This window comes from Anas acuta, chromosome 5 (genome assembly GCF_963932015.1).
Source record: "Anas acuta chromosome 5, bAnaAcu1.1, whole genome shotgun sequence".
Taxonomy (NCBI): domain Eukaryota; kingdom Metazoa; phylum Chordata; class Aves; order Anseriformes; family Anatidae; genus Anas; species Anas acuta.
In genome coordinates this window covers 32,292,046-32,310,506 of record NC_088983.1, presented here as the reverse complement: position 1 = coordinate 32,310,506, position 18,461 = coordinate 32,292,046, and the positions used below count along the sequence as shown (strand labels likewise).

The window sequence follows — 18,461 nt, the reverse complement described above, 5'->3', positions numbered from 1 at the left end:
GCTCCCCCGGGGAGCGAAGCCTCACCGGCATCCACCCGGGGCCCTGGGGAGACCGAGCCGAGCGCGGCTCCCTGCCTGGAGAAGCGTCTCGCCCCAGCATGGCAGAAGGTCCCGGGAGCTGGAGAGACCTCACCCCAGCCAGGGGTGATGGCCAGGGGGCCAGGGGGGCTGCAGCGAGCCCCCTGGGAGCGGCGGGCGCAGAGAGCAGCGTGCGAGAGCGAAGCCTGGGCCTCCGCGGCGTGGACCCGGCTTGGGAGGAGATGCGAGGGGCCGTGGCGGTGGCGGAGGTGGAGGAGCAGTTCCTGCACGTGGCCATCAGAAAGCAGGTGTCCTACAGGTAGGAGCCCCCTGGGATGGGCTGGGGTGGAGGGGTGTCGCGGGACCTGACCTGGGTTTCTCGCTGCATCGGGGTCAGGGCTGGCTCTTGGGGGTGGCCACTGGTAGCTGCCCACCATCGCCGTGCCGTGGTTGTTCCCAAGAAGATGAGCCCTGTAGGAACCTCCTGGGGGTCTCCCTGCCCCGCTGAGCCATGCCATGCCACCCCATCCCACTGCCCTGTCCATGCACGGGGACATGGGGACCTCCCAGCTGGGTGAAGGGGCTGAGGCTGAAAAGCCTGCGGGGGCTCTTTGCAGCGAGGGGAGGATCTGTGCTGGCTCTCAGCGTGACTTTTCTGCTTGTGCCTCCCCCAGCACGGCTGCAGCCCAGCAGAGCTGCTGCGGACGAAGCGTGCCCCTGGGCAGCGCGTCCTGCGGTGCTCACACAGTGCCTGCTGCGGGGATTTGGGGCCGCGGGGTGCAGAGCTGTGCTGGGAGAGAGGTTTCTTGCAATTTGGGACACACTCGGTCACCTCCCGGCTCGGCTCCCAAGCGTGCAGCAGCCCTTCTCCCCCCTTGCAAGGGCTGCGGAGCAAACTGGGAGCGAGTTGCTCTCTAATACTGCGGTAATGGGAACTAATGGGAAACCGAATTAGTGCCTGCAGAGCAGGAGGGGCCCCGGGCTGACTCATCCCAGGCACTTGTTATTCCTGCAGTGGGTGGCGAGCGGGAGCAGGGGCGGCAGAGCCCGTACCAAATTAGTGCCTGGCTGTGGGAGCTGGGGCTGGGGCAGCGCTCCTGGCCCCGGTTTGGTGCCCGGGACTGCTCCACGAGGTGCCCAGCAGACCGGGGAGGGTTCTGCCCCGCTGTGATGCCAAGGAAGAGAGATGGATGGATGTGCAGAGCGCAGCAGCTGAGCAGGATTTTCTTGTCCTCGCTGTCTTCCTCCAGATGTGCGCCGTGCGCTCTGTGAACGGATTAGCCAGCTGCAATTATCCGGCCTCCCCAGGGGAGGAAGGGAACATATTGCAACCTAATTTGATCAGCCTGAATTCGCTCCAGAATTGTCCGGTGTTGCAGGGGACTGTTTACATCCTGCTGCTCCCACCCCGGCCACCCCATGCACACGGCTCTGCTCATCCTCTCCGACCCGCGCTGCCCTTCCCCAAAACATTCTGTCCTCCCGTCCCCCTACAGTGGGGCTCCTTGGGGTGTTGCTGGGTGGAGGGCACCCGCAGCTACCTGCTGCCCCGTGCCAGGGAGGAGACAGAGCTGCTGCCCCGACCATCCAGTTCAAGGCAGCAGGGCAAAGGGAAGAGAAAACAGGAGAGGAAGTATCTGGAGGTGAAAATCTGCTTGTGCCGCCCACACGGGGCTGGGACCAGCTGCTCCTGGTTCCTGTGCCAGGTGGGGGGCAGGCGGGGGCAGAGCTGCTGCCCGGAGCAGCTGGTGCCCAGAACTGGGCTGACCTGGCACAGGGGGGCGGCAGAAACCCCCTCACCACACCGCCACATGGAGCCGAAGGCACTTCCCGACCCCGTTTTGGAGTTTGGGGGCCCTGCTCTGAGGGCCATGGTCATCATCGGTGTCCTCAATGTCAAGCGAAGGTGGGAGGCCCCAGCTCTCCTGCTGCCAGGCTGCCTGCTCCTGCTGGGACTCATTAGTCATCACGAGGGGCAGGCGGCGTTAGCCACTATATAAAGGGTTTGAAATGAGCAGAAATGATATTAAGCCTATGGAAATAACGTTCCTTCCAGAAATAGCTGCCGTGGTGTACGGAGGCGCCTTGGGCGGGTGGAACAGAGCTCAGCACTCAGGTTATATTTAGGGCTTTGAGTAGCAGTTCCGTGCCAAGCTTATTAATGATGCTGGCTTGTGCACCGGCTTTGCAGATTCTGGGACAATTTCGCCCGGAGGGAGGTGCCTCTGCGGCGCCGGGAGGGCCCCATGCTCCCTGTCACCGCTGCAAGCCCAGGACAAGTGCCGGGATTTGTGCCTCGCTGCCAGCATTGCTGGGCCAAGGAGCTCGGTCAGAGTCCCGTGTCACACCAGCTCCTGCTCCAGGTGTCCCCGTGGTGCTGTGGCAGCGGGGCAGGAGCATCTCCAGCTCGCAGAGCTCCTTCGGCCCCAGGTAATGCCCCGCAGCACCCCACAGCTCACAGCGCAGCAGCTCAGGGCTCTCTCTCATCTTTCTGCCTCGCTTTGGGGTGAGGCTTGCAGCAATGGCCTTCTGTCAGCAGCGCAGCCCGTGGGGGTGTTTATGCAGAAAGGAAACCACAGCGCACAGCGCTCGCTGCACGGGCCACACGCATGGGGCAAGGAGCGTGCCGGGAGCCAGACCTCTGCTCTCCTGCTCCCAGCCCCGGCTCCTGTCACCTCGGTGGGGCGGCAGTGCTTGGCACAGGCACCCTGTGGCGGTCAGAAAAAGGGGCTGCTGTGCCCCCTGTGCCCCCCAGCCCAGCCTTTTGCACCCCACGGAGCACAGCAGGGATGTGGGGTGCCCCAGCTGCTCGGCACGCGGGTGGATAGGATGCGCCAACATCTCACAGGCTGTTCTGTGCCGGGGAGCTAAATATAACCCAGAGCAGAGCAGAGGGGCTTTGTAATGTAAATAGCAAGGGAGGGCGAGCTTGGTCACCCTGGGCAGGGCAGGGCAGAGGGGAGAGGAGGGTGGGCTTGTTCCAGCCATGGTGCGGGTACACAATAGGGTTCCCCAGTGCTGTCTTCCAGGTGCACAGGGTATCAGTCCCTGCATGGGGACAGCAGAAATGGGGATTTCTCAGCACCCTGGGAGCAGAGGGTGCACAGCACCCCTGTCCCAGCTGGGCAGTGCTGGGGCTGGGAGAACGCCTGGGCTGCGAGGGGAGGGGGTGGCAAGGCTGCCTCCTTCCTGCAGCCTGAATCCTCTCTGCTGCCCCGTTAATCGCGTTAGCCAGGCTGTGCCGAGCAGCATAATCAAATTCCCATTCATCCCCACCAAGCCAAGCCTGCTCTGCCTTGACAGAGACATCTGTCTCTGCGTCCCTCCGTGCAGCTGGGGGAGGAGGTGGCTGGCACCCCGGGCACGGCCGGGGGGACGCTGGCAGCGCTGGCAAACCTTACAGAGCAGGCAGCTCCTCGCAGACTTGGGTAGGGGGTGACAAGAAGGTGTAGGGCAGCCCCATCCCCAGCCACATGCCCTGCCTTACACCGCTCAGGGACAGTGGGGATGCTCCTGGCCCCCCCAGCAACGCTTCCCTGCCCGCTGGTCTCCTAACAAACAGAACGGGATCTTTTTTTGTTTTGGTTTTGCATGGAGGGAAGGACAAACAGACACGGCTCACGTCCTGGGGCAGGGAGGGACGTTGTGACCCCAGGGCAGATTATCAGATTCCTTCCTGGGAAGTGCAGATTTGCATGTGTGCATATGCAAAGCATCACGAAACTCCTCGGACAGCGGGTTCGTGTGGGCAGAGCAGGACGGTGAGGGATGAACAACGGGGCCCTGGGTTCCTGCACCGCTTCCCGTGAGGCATCTTCCTGCACCCAAAACCCACAAACAGGGGCTGGCACGACCTCCTCCAGCCCAGGCAGGGGCACGGTGGCTCGAGCACTGTGACCACAGGTGCGGTGTGCTGTCCTCCCAGTGCCACCAGCGTGCCCCTGGGTACGGGGCTGGACGTTAGCACCGCAGGGCAGGGCGTGAGACGTTGAAAGGGAAATGTCTGCGGGCAGAGTGCGGACGGGACCAAGCCCTCATCACATGCAAAGCGGCAGAGCCCACGAGCCACTTCGGTGGCAGCTGCGGTGACAGAGCCGCTCCCCTCCCTCCGCGAGGTTTCTGAGCTGGAGCAGGGCGTTCGGGACCTGCCTTTTCCACCCCGTGCACGTTAACCGGTGAAGTGGGCTGTGCTCGGTTTCAGAGCTAGCTGAGCGAGATCAAGGCCTTTTGATGCCTTTTGTTGCTTTTAACCCCTTCTGATGATGCAGTCTAACAGCATACCGCGCACCCTTTAGAAATACCCTCCCCAGGAAGCGGCTCTGCTCGGTTCCCCAGCTCCATAGAAGCTCCCCATGGGCACCCTCCTGGTGGAAAGGCCTGCTGGAGGCAGAGCACAGCGGGCAGAGCCTGGCTGCACAGCGCTGAGCTTTCTGCAGCCGGGGATGTGCCAGGCCTCCATGCTGCGCCCCGCAGACGCGGCCCAGGCGATGGATTATGAACTGGAGGCAGCTTCTTCACCTTCTGGAGGCCGGGCCTTCAGCTTTGGTGCCCGGACCTGCTTCTCCCGGCCGCGTCCCCTCACCAGCGCCCGGCGCAGGGCGAGCAGGGACGGAGGATGTCCGGAGAGCCGCCGTCCGGCCGTGGCCTCGCGAGGCTCCTCCAGAGGAGAGCTCGCCCCAGGACGCGGGCTGCGGGGGGAAGAGCGCGGCGCCGCAATGACAGCCGCCCTCGCACTTCCAGGAAGTGCAGAGAGAGAGGAACCAGGTGGAGGGTGCAAACAAAGCCGGGGCCCACGCCACCGCGACCGGGCGGCGGAGCCCTGCCAGGGACCTGCCCTCGGGATGACTCCGGAAAACAGCCGCCGGGGGAGGAAGAGCGAGAGTGAAGCCCGGGCTGGCTGAGCAGCACCCGCTCGTGCTGCGGCAGATGTGGCGGCACCGCTCCTGGGACGTTCCCCAGAGCCCCGCAGGGGCCACCAGCATGAGGTACCCGCCGAGACGGTGTCCTGGGGGGCTGAGCGCTGGCACCCCGCGCTTTGGGGAGGGGGAGAGGTTCCCCTGGGCTCTCCTGGCTCCTCGCCCGTGATCCCCTCCACTTCTCCCGGTGCAGCCTCGCCAGCAGGGATGCTGGTGGGCCGCATGCGTGGACGCTGCTGACATGAGCCCATTGCCTTCCCCATGGGAGCAGGGGTGATTCGAAGCCCCTGCCAGCACCCTGCACGCTATCCTATAATGGTTCTTGCTTGAGGAACGGAGGAGCATGGGGCTGGGGGCTCAGCACGCGCCGCACCGTGCTGGCAGTGGGGGCCTCCCCCCGGCAGCCCCCCAGGAGCTGAGTTTTGGTGCGGGCTCCATGCCCCGCTCCCCACCAGCTCCATGGCTCATTTGCCATGCAAAGGAGGACCGAGGGCTGCCCTCGCCACCTGGCACAGGAGAGACGAAGGCGCCCCGCGGGCAGCACCCCAGCCTGCGGACACTGCCCCGTCCCCATCCCTATCCCCGTGCCACGGGGCTGGGGCCAGCGGGCGAACAATGGGAGGACGCGGGAGGCTCCGGGGCCTCTTCCCGAGCGCGGGGGCGGCGGCGGGGCCGGCACTGGGCTTCCTGAGCCGGGACGGGACGGGGGAGGGCAGCGGGGCCTGGCTGACACCCGGTGCCCTCTGCCCGGTGCCCGGTGCCGGGGGGCAGCAGGGGGCGCTGGCGGCCCGGCCGTGCCCCCGGTACTTCCTGCCCTGCTCCGGGCCCGGCGGGGCGGGTGGCAGCGCCGCCCCCTTTTCTCTCTCCCTCCCTCCTTTCCCTTTCCCTGCCCTCCTCCTCCTCCCGTCCCTCCCCTCGCATGGAGCCGCGGCGCGGGGCTGCGGGCCGGTAGCGGCGGCTCCGAGCCCCCCCAGCCCGGCCATGGAGGCGGCCGGGCCCCCTCCTCCTCCCGGCGGCTCGCCTTCCTCCTCCTCCTCCTCCTCCTCCTCCGCCACCGCTGCGGGGGCTTCGGGAGGTGCCGAGCCCGAGCGGGGGCCGCCGCCGCCCGGCCGCCGGCACAGCAACAAGCGCTTCACCGGCCTCAAGCTCTTCGGGCGCAGGTGAGCAGCGGCCCCCGGGGGCGGGAGGGGGCTCCCGGGGGGCACCCCACGGAGGGGGGCCGAGGTGGGCAGCAGCTTTTGGGCTCTGCTGGAGGATCTCCAGGCAGCCTCTGGCTGCTGCCAGGAGTTTTCGGCAGCCGTCTGCGTCTCGCTGTCAAGGCGCTGGGTCCCCCAGAGGTGCTGGCCCGAAGCAGGCGGCTGGAGATGTGCCGAAGCCGCCCGAGGGTGTGGGACTGGTGGGGATGGAGGAAGATGAGTTTGCGTTTTTCTCCTTGCGGACTGTTGGCATGAGGAATGGGAAGTTGGGAAGCGTTGCCCTCGCTGACCCCAGGCTCCTTCCTGGAGAAGTCGGAGCCTCGTGTCTGGAGGATTTGTTTCCATGCTCCCAGCACCGCTCTGTCCCCGTCCTCGTGCACGTGCTTCGTGCTCCAGCTACGATTTCGGCAGTCCTGCAGCAGTGAGGCCGTGGCTGTGCGAGTCCTCTGCTGCTCCCAGGCTGCTCCCAGTCCTCGTCTGCCCTGCTCTGGGCTTGCTCACACACCCTGACCAGGTGTCCTCAAGGTGCATGCCACTGCTTCCTCCCCAGGGTCCTGGCACTCACCTGATTTTTGGGATGCTCAAAACATGTAAGTGGAGTGACCCTGCACATCCAGTGCTGTGTAAAAACGAGGTTAGTTTAGGTACAAAGGGACCTCTGGAGGCCATCTGGTCCAACCTGCCCTGGCCATCTCGGTGGCCCTCTGCTGACCTGCAGCATCTTTCTGTACAGGGGGGTGGAAGCACTGGGCAGTGCTCCCAGCGCGGTCTCACAGGCCCTATACAGAGGGGAAGGGCCCCGCTGCCAGCCTGCACAGCACACCCCACAAAGCCACACCAGAGCTGGGAGTGAAGGGTTTGCAAGGTCACTCCACCCCAGAGCGAGAGCTGCTTTCCTCTGCTCTGGTTTCAGAGCTCTCGGCAGCGGCCACGTGGAGCTTCTTGCAGTTTCTGTCCTCTCCCCAGTACTAGCGGGTGTCTCTGGCTCCTGGGGGTTCACGTGTCCCTGAGCAAGCCATTATTTCTGAGTACAATGGGGAAATTCTCCACGTGTGGATGGTTTGTGTGGTGCAGATGCGTGGGACGGGCAGGAAACGCGGACCTGGCCAGGCCAGCATGCCCTGCAGAGCGCCTTGAGATGCCCCTCGAATCACTCAGTGCTTGGATACATCTCTTGCTCTTCTTCCACTGGTGGGAGGAACTTGGTTCCCCCTGGATGCCGAATACAGCACTCAGAGCTGTGAAAAGCTGTAGGGGAGGAAGAAGAAATTCCCAAAGGCCGCGAGGAAGGAAGAAACCCCCGCACGCACCTGTGGGTGGGGAGAGTGGGCCGAAGGCGTGGAGGAGAATTGGCTGGGAGCTGCTGGGAGCTGCCGAATTCGTGCCCACCTCAACAGCAGAGCAGAAGGTGGCACCGAGTTCCACTTCGTCAGAGGGAACTGCGGGGTAAGGTGCTTATTCTCCTTTGTTTTGGAGAAGTACAGTCAGTACTCATCCGTGAAGCGCTTTCGAACAGCGATTGGTGAAGAAATTTGCACCCCCTTGGATTCTGGAGCTCAGCCAGAGCCTGTTTGGCCAGGAAAAAAAGTGGAAAGGAAACTTTGCACGGGGAGATGAAGCCTTGCATCTGGAGAGCCCTGGCTGCGAGGAGAGAGATCTCCTGAGCTGGGCACACGCTGCTCGGCTCTTCGGTTCCTCTGAGGCCGTCGGTGGCTCAGGCCAGTCGCAGTAACAGCAGGAGGCACACCCTCAGAGGAGGATCCAAGAAACAGGAGAGTGCAGCAGCACCAAATGCTTCTTGCCTCCTCTGACACCCCCGGAGCCCATCTGTCCTCGGGGCTGGCACGCAGGGCTTCGTGGGCATCTCGCTGCAGATGGATCCCGAGAGGTTTTTAAGCAAAAGAGGAGCGAGACCCTGAGTTTGCCCTGAAGCTACGGCACATTAGCCTCCTGGGTGCTGCAACGGGCTTATTTCTGTACCTTGTAATTGCCTTAAAGCAGGGTGGAGTAATTGGCTCCAGAGCTGACAGAGACAAGTGCACAATACGTGCATCCGGGCCACAGATGGGTAATTCTTTTAATTGGGCTGATAAAGAGATTGGAGCTGATCAGATAATAGGTGGTTAGGATTAAATTTCCTTCCGAGGTGCCCTGTTTCTTGTGGTGTAAGTGAACAGCGTGGCGTACCCCTTCCAGCTGTGAAGGGGAGGGAGGACCGTGCGAGTGCTGGGGGGACGACCCCTCTCCTGCTCTGCCCCGTGCTGGAGAGGCGAGCCGCTCACATGGGTCTCCCCAAAGGGTTTGGGACCCTCACCGTGCTCCCCTCCAGCGTGATGGAGAGGTTTGGTGCAGCGGGGCCGCCAGCAGCACAGCCCGCAGGCGCAGCCCCGCGGGGAGGGGAGCGTGGGACTGCAGCTGGGAGCTGAAAGCCGGGGGGGGTGCGTGCCATCGCAGGGGAAGGTCTGTGGGTGGCACAGCGTGCGGGTAAACGGCACTCGAGAAACTGAGCTGAGCGCTCGCCTACACCTTTCTGGGACGCCGCTCGTCTCTCTGCTCAATGCTGACGCCCGTGTGAAAGCCGGGGGAGAAGCGCCCGGGGGAGCTCTGGCTGCCCCCCTGCCTTCCCCTTGCCCACCGTGCTGGTGGCACCTCCGTGTCCCCTTGAACTCACCGCTGAGCTGCCTGAGCGGCGATCCCGGACCCCAGAGCAGCGGCTGCGGGACGCAGGGCCTTGTGTGCGCTCTCCCCTCGTGCAGCCGTGGGGTAAATCCCAGGTGCTGCGAGGGAAAAGCAGGCGGCTGTGGCAGCGGCGAGGTTGGCGAGCTTTAAAATCAGCACGCCGCCAGGGCCGGGGCAGAGCTTACCTCGGGACAGGCTTTTTCACCCAGCGCCTCGCTGCCAACTAGCTGTTGAGCAAGCGAGAGGATGCCTCCTCCTCCTCCGCACATGCAGATCTCCATCTGCCTGCGGAGCCTCCAGCTCCCCGCGCCTGCAGCCTCGTGCTGCTCGCAGGTGACGGGCGGGCGGGGGGCACCGCAGCTCTCCGACACGGAGGCGAGCTCCTGCTGCCCTGCAGAGCGCAGTGTGCCGGGGCTGGAGAAGGTGGCAGCAGCCCTAATCTGATTAGGAGCTGGCGTGGGCCTTCCCTGAAAGCGTGTCCTCTCGTCGAGGGGCTGAGGGATGGGGTGGAGAGAGGACAGCGGGGCTGTAACTTCGGTAACTTCCAGCTCCGCTCTCCTTGGAGCTCGGGTTTCTTTTCCCCAGGTGACCCCCCCTGAGCTGAAGCTCACGAGGTAGCTCTCAGCCCCGCTCTTGCTCGGTGCCACAAACGGGTGCTGGCTTCGAGGTGCTGAGCTCAGAAGCAGAGCTAAGGCTGCAGACTGGTGCTCGGGATCATAAACCCTGCTTTTCAGAGAGGCTGGGGGCTGGCGGGAGCCGAGGCGCTTCTGCAAGAGGCTTTTTGATGTCAGCTCGGATGCAGGACCTGCTTGGGGTCATGGACAGGGTGTGGAAATACCGAAACCTGTCCTGCTGGTTCTGGGGCTGGCACCAGGCTCTGCGGGAATAAGTGCCTCTGTCTTGGTGATCCGGAGCCCGGGAGCTTTCCCCGGGCCAGCTCTCCAGCATTGCAAAAGCACACAGTGCCCTTTCCTTGTGTTTCTGTTGAAACTCTCAGCCATGGCAGCAGCTGCAGTCACCGTCTGGGAGCCGGGAACAAGAGAGGCTTTTCTCTTATCCACGTCAGGGCGTTAGGCAGGTGGTGAAACTCTACCAGGGCACGCAGCGAGGCCACCAGGCGAGCTGTGTAAGGGGCACGGAGCCCTCTGTCCTGCATCAGGCGCGTGGGGCACCCAGCCTCGCTCTCCTCCAGCCCACAGCTGCCTGGAGGGGATGATTTTGTAGTGAGCAGCCAGCCCTGCCCTCACCTCGCAGGGGACGGGTGTTTCCTGCTGGCTCAGAGGATGTCTTCTGCTATCCCAGACGGTGCCGGGCCTCCTGCCTGCCGGGCAGGTCGTGCTGGCTGCAGATTCTCCCTCCGTGCCTGGGAACAGCCCACCCCACCCCAGCTTTGTCCATCTCACGGCTTCCCCCAGTGATACAGGGTTTGGGGAGCTGAGCCGAGCATCTCTGCTCCCTGAGGAGCCCTTCTGACCCAGCAGGGACCGGCGGCAGCAGGGGCCAGGGCAGGTAGGTGGCAGTGGGTGGGGGAACGGCACCTGGCTGTTCACCTCGCCCCGTCTCCCTCCCCGTGCTCGCTAGCTGCAGCTTTGTGGGGCAGGAGCGGTCTCAGGCTCCAAAATACGCTGTGGCTTTGCAGCAAGTCACGTGCGCCCGCTGGTTTTCTGTCCCAGGAAGTCAGAGAAGCTAACAAAAAGGCTCGTTGCGAAGGGTTTTCCCCTGGTTTTGGCGCTGCTCGGCTCCCACAGGAAACGTGGGTGCCGGTGCGGCCCAGCTCGCTCGTCGCTGGCAGCACAGGTGTGGGTCTGGGGCAGAGTCCGCGGGGAGCCTCCTCCCTGCCTGCTGCCCAGCCCCTGGGCTCCCACTGCAGTCCGGGCAGGGCTCGACAGCGTGGGGAGGATGGAAATTCATGGGGCAGGAGCATCCAGACCTGACGGGGCTGGTCCTGAGCTGCTGGCACAGCCTGCAGCCAGCCTGGCCTTGCAGAGAGGCAGCGGGGGCCGTGCAGCATCCATGTGCCGGCCCCTCCATGCGAAAGTTCCCCCTCCATCAGATTATCCCTATCTCCTCCTGCCCCGCTGGCCCTGGCCCCGGCCGGGAGCCGCTCAGATTCAGCACTAAGCCTCTTACCGCAAAAAACCCGAGGTCACCACGCAAGGGAGCATCGCCTGGGGTGGGGAGCGCTGCCTGCGGGCAGCTGAAGTGTGGTGGGGGGTGTTCTCCGCAGGGATTTCGTGCCCGTTAGAGGCTGGCAGATGGGGAGATTAAGCAGCGGATCTGCTGGCAGGGGCCCCCTGTGCCTGCTGTGGAGCTGGAGCCATCCTGTGGGATGGGGATGGGGCGGCCGCCGGGGTAGGGGACAGCCTGGGGGGAGGTGAGGTGGGGGGGCTGGGCTCCGTGTGGGGAACAGGGGGGTCCCTTCAGTGATGGATTCACTGATGTGGGAGGTTTTCTGAGGGCTGTCCGCCGAGGAGCGTGTCCTGCTGAAGGCGCACACCGCTCTGACCTCCTTAAAGCTGTGGCTGTTGCAAATTTGGCTGCGGAGGGTGCACCGCGAGACCGAGATCAGAGCCATCCGGCCAGGCAGAGCTCTGCAGCCACCGCTGCTGCGGTTGTGTGCATGCCTGGCCCTGCTCAGCAGCTCCCCACGAAGGGGAAGGGGGACACGGAGCCAGCAGGGACAGGAGCTGCCTCGTCAGAGACCACCAGCAAGGGCCCCTTGGCTCCTCACATCACCCACCAGCCAGTTTTGCCGTCCCCTGGCTGCCAGAGGAAGCAGAGGTGGTGGCAGGAGGGGTCTGAAGAACATCCTGCCCCTCCGTGCTGGGTCTCAGACCGCTTGGCCCTTGCTGGTGGCAGCTCGGGGGCTCCCTGTGCTGCTCCCGGCACCTCCTGTCCCCGCCGACACGCAGGGGCCGCAGGTTTCGGAGCAGGCATGCTGCCCTGCCCTGTTCTCACAATGCTCCTTCACGTGAGGTTTGCCGAGTGCCTTCATAATTCATCTGAAATTCAAATCCGTGCCCGGGCCTGGCAGTCGAGGCAAAGGCTGCCAGGAGCCGGGCTGGTGCGGGGGCTGGAGAAGAAGAAGAGGAGGGAGGGAAGCACCTCCAGCCCTCCCAGTGCGAGCGGCGGTTCTTTGGCAGCAGGCTGTGGGTGGCTCTCGCCGTGTTTGTTTTGGCCCTGGGGTTGAGGTGACTCTGGACTGGGCTGCATTTCTGCGTCCCAGCAGCCGGAGCGTGGTGCTGGGGGTTTGCTGCCTGACTGCAAGGCCTCCGTGGCTGGCAGCAGGGGAGGTGACACGGGTGCTGCCACCTCGGCTGCAGACCCCGAGGCTGTGGGGAAAGTGTTTGGGGAGGAGGAGGGATGGTGCCAGGGCAGCAGAGTCGCCGTGCGGCTGGAGGCGTTTATGGGGAGGGCTTGCTGACCACTCTCTTTGTGTCCCTAGAATCCACCTGCCCCACAAAGGTGTCTTCCCTTGTCTCCAGGGCAGCCAGCCCGGCCGATGGGGATCCAGGAGGATAAAGCACCGGCCGGCGGTGTATAAGTATGTGGTATTTTTATTGGCTTGCGCAGCCTGCGCAGTTCCAGCAGCTGCTCCGGCGCTGCTGCTCGAGAGCTCTCCTCCCTCCCACCCACGTCTCACCCCGCGTCACCCTCTTGTGTCTGCACTAACCAAGGCCACCAAAAGCCAGGCTGCTGCCTGCTGCGTGTGTCGCTAACCTTGTGCTAGAGGGCAGCTCGCTGCCGGACCTCCCTCTGCTAACGTGGCGGCCCCGTCCTGCTGTGTTTGGGTTGAAGGCATGCCAAGGGCTTCCTCCTCCATGGCCTGGCTGTCGTGGGCATGAGGGCTGTGGCACACGGGCCCTGTGCAAGCCGAGCACTTTAAAAACCTGAAATGGCAGCACACAGAGGGTGGTTTAGCCGAATGGTGAAGCAGCCTGATGTTCAGCTGGGCTGAGCATGCCAGCCGTGATGGGAAACCAGGGAAATCATGAGTGCAGGGAGCTAACACCTGGACTAACCGTGCTGCTGGGGGCTCAGGAGTGTTCCCAAGGAGGTGTGGAGACAGCAGCAGGTCCCGATCGTGGGCTCCTTACACCAAAGCCCCTGTGGAGCAGCACATCAGCCTGGTGAGGCCTCCACTGCCCTGCTTCTTGCCGTGTGTTACACGGCTCCTCGAGGTGTCACCCACCCACACAACGTCCCAGACCTCTCCGGGTTTCCTGCTCGTCACCCAGCGCGCTCTCTGTGATCGCAGCGGTCTCCAGCTCACCAGACCTTACAGATACACAAGTCTCGTGCCTCGGTGCCGCCTGGGAGCCCCGTGGGTGGAGGTGCTGCGGGTGACAGCAGCGTGCCTGTCGGGTAGCTCTGCACACTGCAGGCGGATGGGGTTTGGAGAGGCCCAGAGTGCTGCGGGTTGAACACCAGAGGGCATGGTCGCTCTTCTGTGCTGCGCGCTGCAGGGATGCCGGGGAGGGAAGAGCTCCCCAGACAGTGCCAGCATTTTCCTTGGGGCTTGCTGGGGCTGCGTGCCATGGGATGGCCCTACTGCGGGCCTGGTCTCCTTGCTTTTGATGGTTTTTCTCTCCCCCTTTGTACAAGGGAGCTGACAGAGCGCCTCTCGTGCAGCCCACATGGTGCCTCCTTTCTCTTAGGGTTAAAGTCAGTGCTGGAGCACATGAGGAGCAGAGAAAGGGTGAGCAGAGCGGGGCTGCCCTGCCCTACCAGCCTGAGGCCACGCGTTAGCCCATGTCCAGAAGGGCAAATCTTCACCTAGGATCTGCTCCACAAAGCAGAGCGCAGCGGGAGGGCCCCTCGGAGTGCAGCAAGTGGCAGACCAGCGGATAAAGGGATGAGGGAACAGAAGAGAAGGAAGCACATGAGGGCAGATAGGCAGAAGGCAATCAGAGCAAAAAGTGCGGAGGAAAAAAATCAACTTGTCTCCCTGCCCTTCCATTTGTAATGGGGACAAGCTGACCTTTAGCAGAATCAAAAAGTTTAGCAGTGACTCTTATAGTCACTTCAATCTGTACCTGAGAGGGGGAGAAAAAAGACTGCGTAACCCACTGCCACGGGGTGAAAAAGACACCAGGGGTTGGATGTGATACCAGCAACAAGGTCACAGCTAAGCCAACAAGCACCCTTTGGGGTGTGAGTCGCAGCTTAGTCACCGGGTCACGGTGACAGCTGGGGACGCAGAAGCAGGAGGTGCCTTTCCTGCCTCAGCCCTGTGTGGGGACCTGATTTCTCAGAGGTGCTGAGCCCTGCCCCTGGTTTCAGACCCTGCTCTTTTCCCCCAGGCACCTGCGGTGGCTGGGTTGGGGTCCCTTATCCCACGGGAAGCCGGCCGCCTTGCTTGGGAAGCTGGCCTCGGGGCTGTGTGGGGATCGGTGCTTGTTTGCACTGGATGGACAGCTAGCCCTATCACCATTTTAATTTCCTCTTTGATAAATACACCACAAAAACACTCTGCCAGTCCCAGCGAGCAGATCTGAACAGGGATAGCTCAGGGCTCTGCTCCTAGGCCCCTCAGGACCCTCTTCTTCCTCAGCTGGGGTCACAGCCTGTCCCACAGCCACCGGGACTGTCAGGACACAGGAACCCGCTGGTGGCAGCTGTCCCTGTCCCTGCGGGGTGTGCGGGCAGAGCTGGAGCTGCAGGCTGCGGGGAGGGAGGAGGAAGGAAGCAGCCTGGTGCGAGGAGAGGGCCCGCAGCGCCTGCTGGATTGGTGCGGGGAGAAGGCAGACCTCGGCACGCAGATGCTTCCTGCTGCCTGCCCCTGTGTCTCCAGCTGCCTTCCCTGCCAGCAGCCTGAGAGCAGAGCCAAAACAGCCCCTACGCAGGGCTGAGGTTTGCCTGCATGTCCTCTCCCGCCGCCTTGCAGAGGCCGCCGGGTCCACCCGCGTGACAGCGCGGTGGCGGTGGCTCAGCCATGGGGCCTGGCTCCCGTCTGGTTCACGGCTTCCTGTGAGTGGCTTTAGAGATACCCATCGGCAGCGCTGCCGCGGGAAGGCAGCCGGCCCTGCCTGCCTCTGCTGCTCTGGCAGCGCTCTGCGTTGACGTTTTGTTGTTATCGTTTCACCGTCTCCTCTCTGCGGTCCCCGAGGAGTGCCGGGCACGGTCCGAGCGCACGCACGCTCGCGCACAGAAAGAGCTCCGGCTCTAATTTTAGCCGTGACGTACGCGGGGGGAGCGAGCAGCCGGGAGGAGGCCGGGTGTGAAGGGATGAGGTCCCAGCTGCAGGGCCCTGCGGTGACTCACCGTGGCCGCCTGCGCGTCTGCCCGAGCTGGTCACCAGCGCTCGCTTCAGCGCCGGCCGCGGCGGGTGACTCCTTCCTTGGGGCATCTCGGAGCGAGGCAGCTGCCACTGCTGTCCCTGCACCAGGGCCCCTCGCCGCACCAATAACGCGCTCCTGAAGGCCGCCTGCTCCTCAGGCCGTGCAGAACCCTTTATTTTTAACGATGGCCCAAGGAGGTGGGGGAGAGTCGCCCATCCCGTGATCCTCCCCGCGTTGCTTCGAGGGAAGCAGTTGCATCCCACGTTTGCAGAAGTGGTTTGGTTGTGAAAGGCTGAGGAGACATCACCTTGCCGTGTCATCTTCAGGTGCTTGTGCCTGAGGGGGGCACCCTGCTCCAGCACCCACCTGGCGCAGCGTGCTCTGCGGGATCAGACCAGGGCTGGCGCTGCGTGTGGGGGCCCAGACCCGGGTACCAACGCACGGTCCTTTCCCAGAGGCCAGGTAGCTCCCCACAGGGGTCTCCTGAGCTGGGGTCGGCACAACATGTCTCCCTGCTCTGTGAGCGGGCTGGAGGGAGGTTATTAACACGCATCATCGGGTTTGGTCCTTGTGCTTCACCAACTGAGAGTGGGGCGCATGGATTTGGCACATGGGATGCTTTTGGGGGGGAGAGCCGCTTTGAGATGTCCGCAGGCACCGAGGGGGCGAGTGGCGTGGTGCCAGGGGTCCCCGTCTCTTTCTGGGTCCCTTCTGCGTGTGTCTGTCTCGCTCGGGGCAAGCCCGCCTGGGGCTGCTCGCAGAGGAAGTGCAGTTGGTTATTTTAACGAGCGCTGTCAGGGTTTGCAGCGCGGGGAGGAGGCGGAGGGAGCAGCGGAGCGCTCGCTCGCCAAACTAGGACTTGGTCGCAGAGGGCTGGCCCGCTGCTGCTCCTCGGCCGCTGCCGCCCGCTCATCACCTGCAGGGACCTCAGCGCCGCTCCGGATCAGGTCACAGAGGCTTTTCCCCGCGCTCTGCCCTCCTTTCCTCTCCTCCTCCTCGTCCCCGTGTTTTCCTGCTTTCATTTGTGCTCGGTGGGGGAAGGGAGGGGACGGGGGACGGAGCCCGTAGCTGGTGGGTTTGGTCTGAACAGGTGCCGTGTCCCACCACGCTGGGTAGGGGCAGGGGGGAGCAGACCCCTGAATCACCCCCAAAACCCTCACCCTGCTGGCTGCTGGAGGCAGGATTGAGCCGCAGCCGTCTCGTGGGCTATGAGTGATCCCTGGGGCTGGCACGGGGGCTCTGGGAAACCCAGCACTGTGGCACTTTGCAGCACTTGGCTGCTGCTCCCCCTGCCAGAGGTGGGTTTCCAGCCGCACGCTCTGCTTGCTGGTAGGCACGGGCTGTGTCCTGCCAGCCTGTGTGGCACGTGGAGGGCAGGGGGGAAGAGCAGGGGGAAAGCTGTGGTGTAGGGGGACAGCCCATGCCAGCTGCTTTGTCTCAGAATAGTTTTTTTGGGGGGTACAGGGCTGCCTTCTGGGCTCCTGGCATCTCCCCTGGTGCTGGTGGCACCCGCTGCTTTTGCTGGGGGTGGTAGGATGCCCTTCTGCTCCCTGCTGCAGGCTGGTGTCCTGCCGGTCTCTGTGTTTCTGTGCCTGTAGCTGAGGGCCTGAGGCTCCCTCGGGAGGTCTGTGCGGCCCCCTGGCACCGGGCATCACTGCCTGAGCTCTGCATCCCTCACACTGGCACTTTTTCTCTGTGCTTTTTTCCCTGTCTCTTCCCTCGGGATGCTGCCAGGGTCCCCAGCCCCGGCTGGCTCCGTGCTGGGGAGTTTCCCCCAGCTTCCCACATGCTGGGGAGCCGGGCTCAGGCAGCTGGACTGCCGGACTGGCCTCCCTTTAAATAGCATCTCCCTCGGGTCCCTCCTCTACGTGAGGCACAGAGCTGTGTATACCGAAGGAGGGGATCAGCTCTGGGGGGGGACAGCAGGCATCTGCTGCAGGAAGCAGAGCCTGGCCCTTCCTGCACTCCCAAAATTGCCGGGACCAGCCTGCCCGACCCACCGCTGCTTCGCTGCTCTCCAGAGGGAGCTTTGGAAGATAAGGAGCTTTTTAACATCCGTCCCAGCCCGGGTCAGGGTGATGCTGATGCGACCAAAATAGAAGCTGCACAGACTGCTGCTGCCCCATCCCCTGCTCTCTCCTGGCCCCTGTGCGCTGCTGTTGTTTGCTCACCCTCTGCATTTTGTCGTGGATAATTCGCTACCCCAGGCTGCTGGTCCAGACACTCAGCTCTTGGCATGGCAAACAAACACAGCAGTGGCTTGTATAAATCAGCGCTGTCCAATTTCTTGATAACCAGGAGGCAGGTTGTTTAGTGTAGTGGCAAATAAACTTGGTAATGTTATGATGGTGGAAAGTTGTCAAGGGATATGAATGCGCAGACTCAGCCCAGGAGCCTCCAAGGAGACAGCTTTAGTTTAAATTAAGACAAAACTCCATCTTCCATGGATTTTGGGAAGGAAATCAGATTGTTGTAATGGGAACATTACTCTGAGCCCGAGGGCTGGCAAACTCCTGACTTTATGAAGCATAAGTGGAGGGGCTGAGCTAGCCTGGCAGGCGAGCCTTAAATCAAGCCTGAGGCACGCTGCATATGGCAGTGGGATCACACAGGAGCGGTGCTGAGCACCCTGCTTTGAAACCCTCCCAGTGCTGCGAGCCTTGGGGTGTTGGCTGGGGATTGGGACTGGAGGAGCAAGGAAGGTGAGGGCTGTGCCATGCCGTGCCCTGAAGGGTTGTGTGTCGCACCAGAGGGGCTCGAGGTTGGCCTGGTTTGCGCTGAGAAGGCAGCGAAGGGGCAGTGGGACCAGAGCTTGGAGAGAGGCAGGATGGAGGTGGGATTATGCCAAGAACTGTAGAAAAAAAAAGCACGAGGCCCTTCTGCTCCCAGACCCTGCTCTCCCCAGCAAGCCCCACCTTGAGAACATTTTCTCATGAAGGGCCAGGCAGGAGGTGGGACAGCCGCTCCCTTTTGCCTTATTTTGGTCAAGGCCCAGCCAAGCGGTGGGGACTGCGTTCGAATCGCTGCGTGGGCTCGGGTAGTTCCTTCAGCGTCGCTTTGCCCCTTGGACAAGCTTCCTATGAGAAACTGCAAAGCCACAGCATTTCCTTGCTTCCCTGCAGCCACCCCACGTGAGGCAGCTGCGACACGGGGACATGAGATATAACAGGCTCAGGGCACACAGACACTTATCTCGTGGCCAAAATCGGGCTCCCGTGACACAGTGAAGCGAGGTGCTGGTGGACAAGATCAGCGTGTGCGGGGACAGGGCTGGGGTGCGTGTTGAGGACTGCTGTAGGAAGGGAATGGAAGAAGGGGTTGTTCAGTGACTTTTTTCCTTCTGGCAGTTGGGAAACGTGTTGGTGTGTGAT

The 18,461-nt window shown here is 63.1% G+C and overlaps 1 protein-coding gene across 3 annotated transcripts in view; it reads left to right on the top strand.

The window, feature by feature from the left end:
* Positions 1-5,635: 5,635 nt before the first annotated feature.
* The window catches only part of DGKZ (diacylglycerol kinase zeta), a 40,130-nt gene continuing 27,304 nt past the window's right edge, over positions 5,636-18,461 (top strand). Inside the window, exons 1-2 of one of the 3 annotated variants that reach the window (XM_068683785.1) lie at positions 5,636-6,094; positions 12,255-12,353. In XM_068683785.1, coding sequence (XP_068539886.1) covers positions 5,916-6,094; positions 12,255-12,353 — 278 coding nt within the window. In that variant the 5' untranslated portion in view covers positions 5,636-5,915. The remainder of the gene's footprint in view (positions 6,095-12,254; positions 12,354-18,461) is intronic. The other 2 variants (XM_068683786.1, XM_068683787.1) reach the window with 2 other exon arrangements.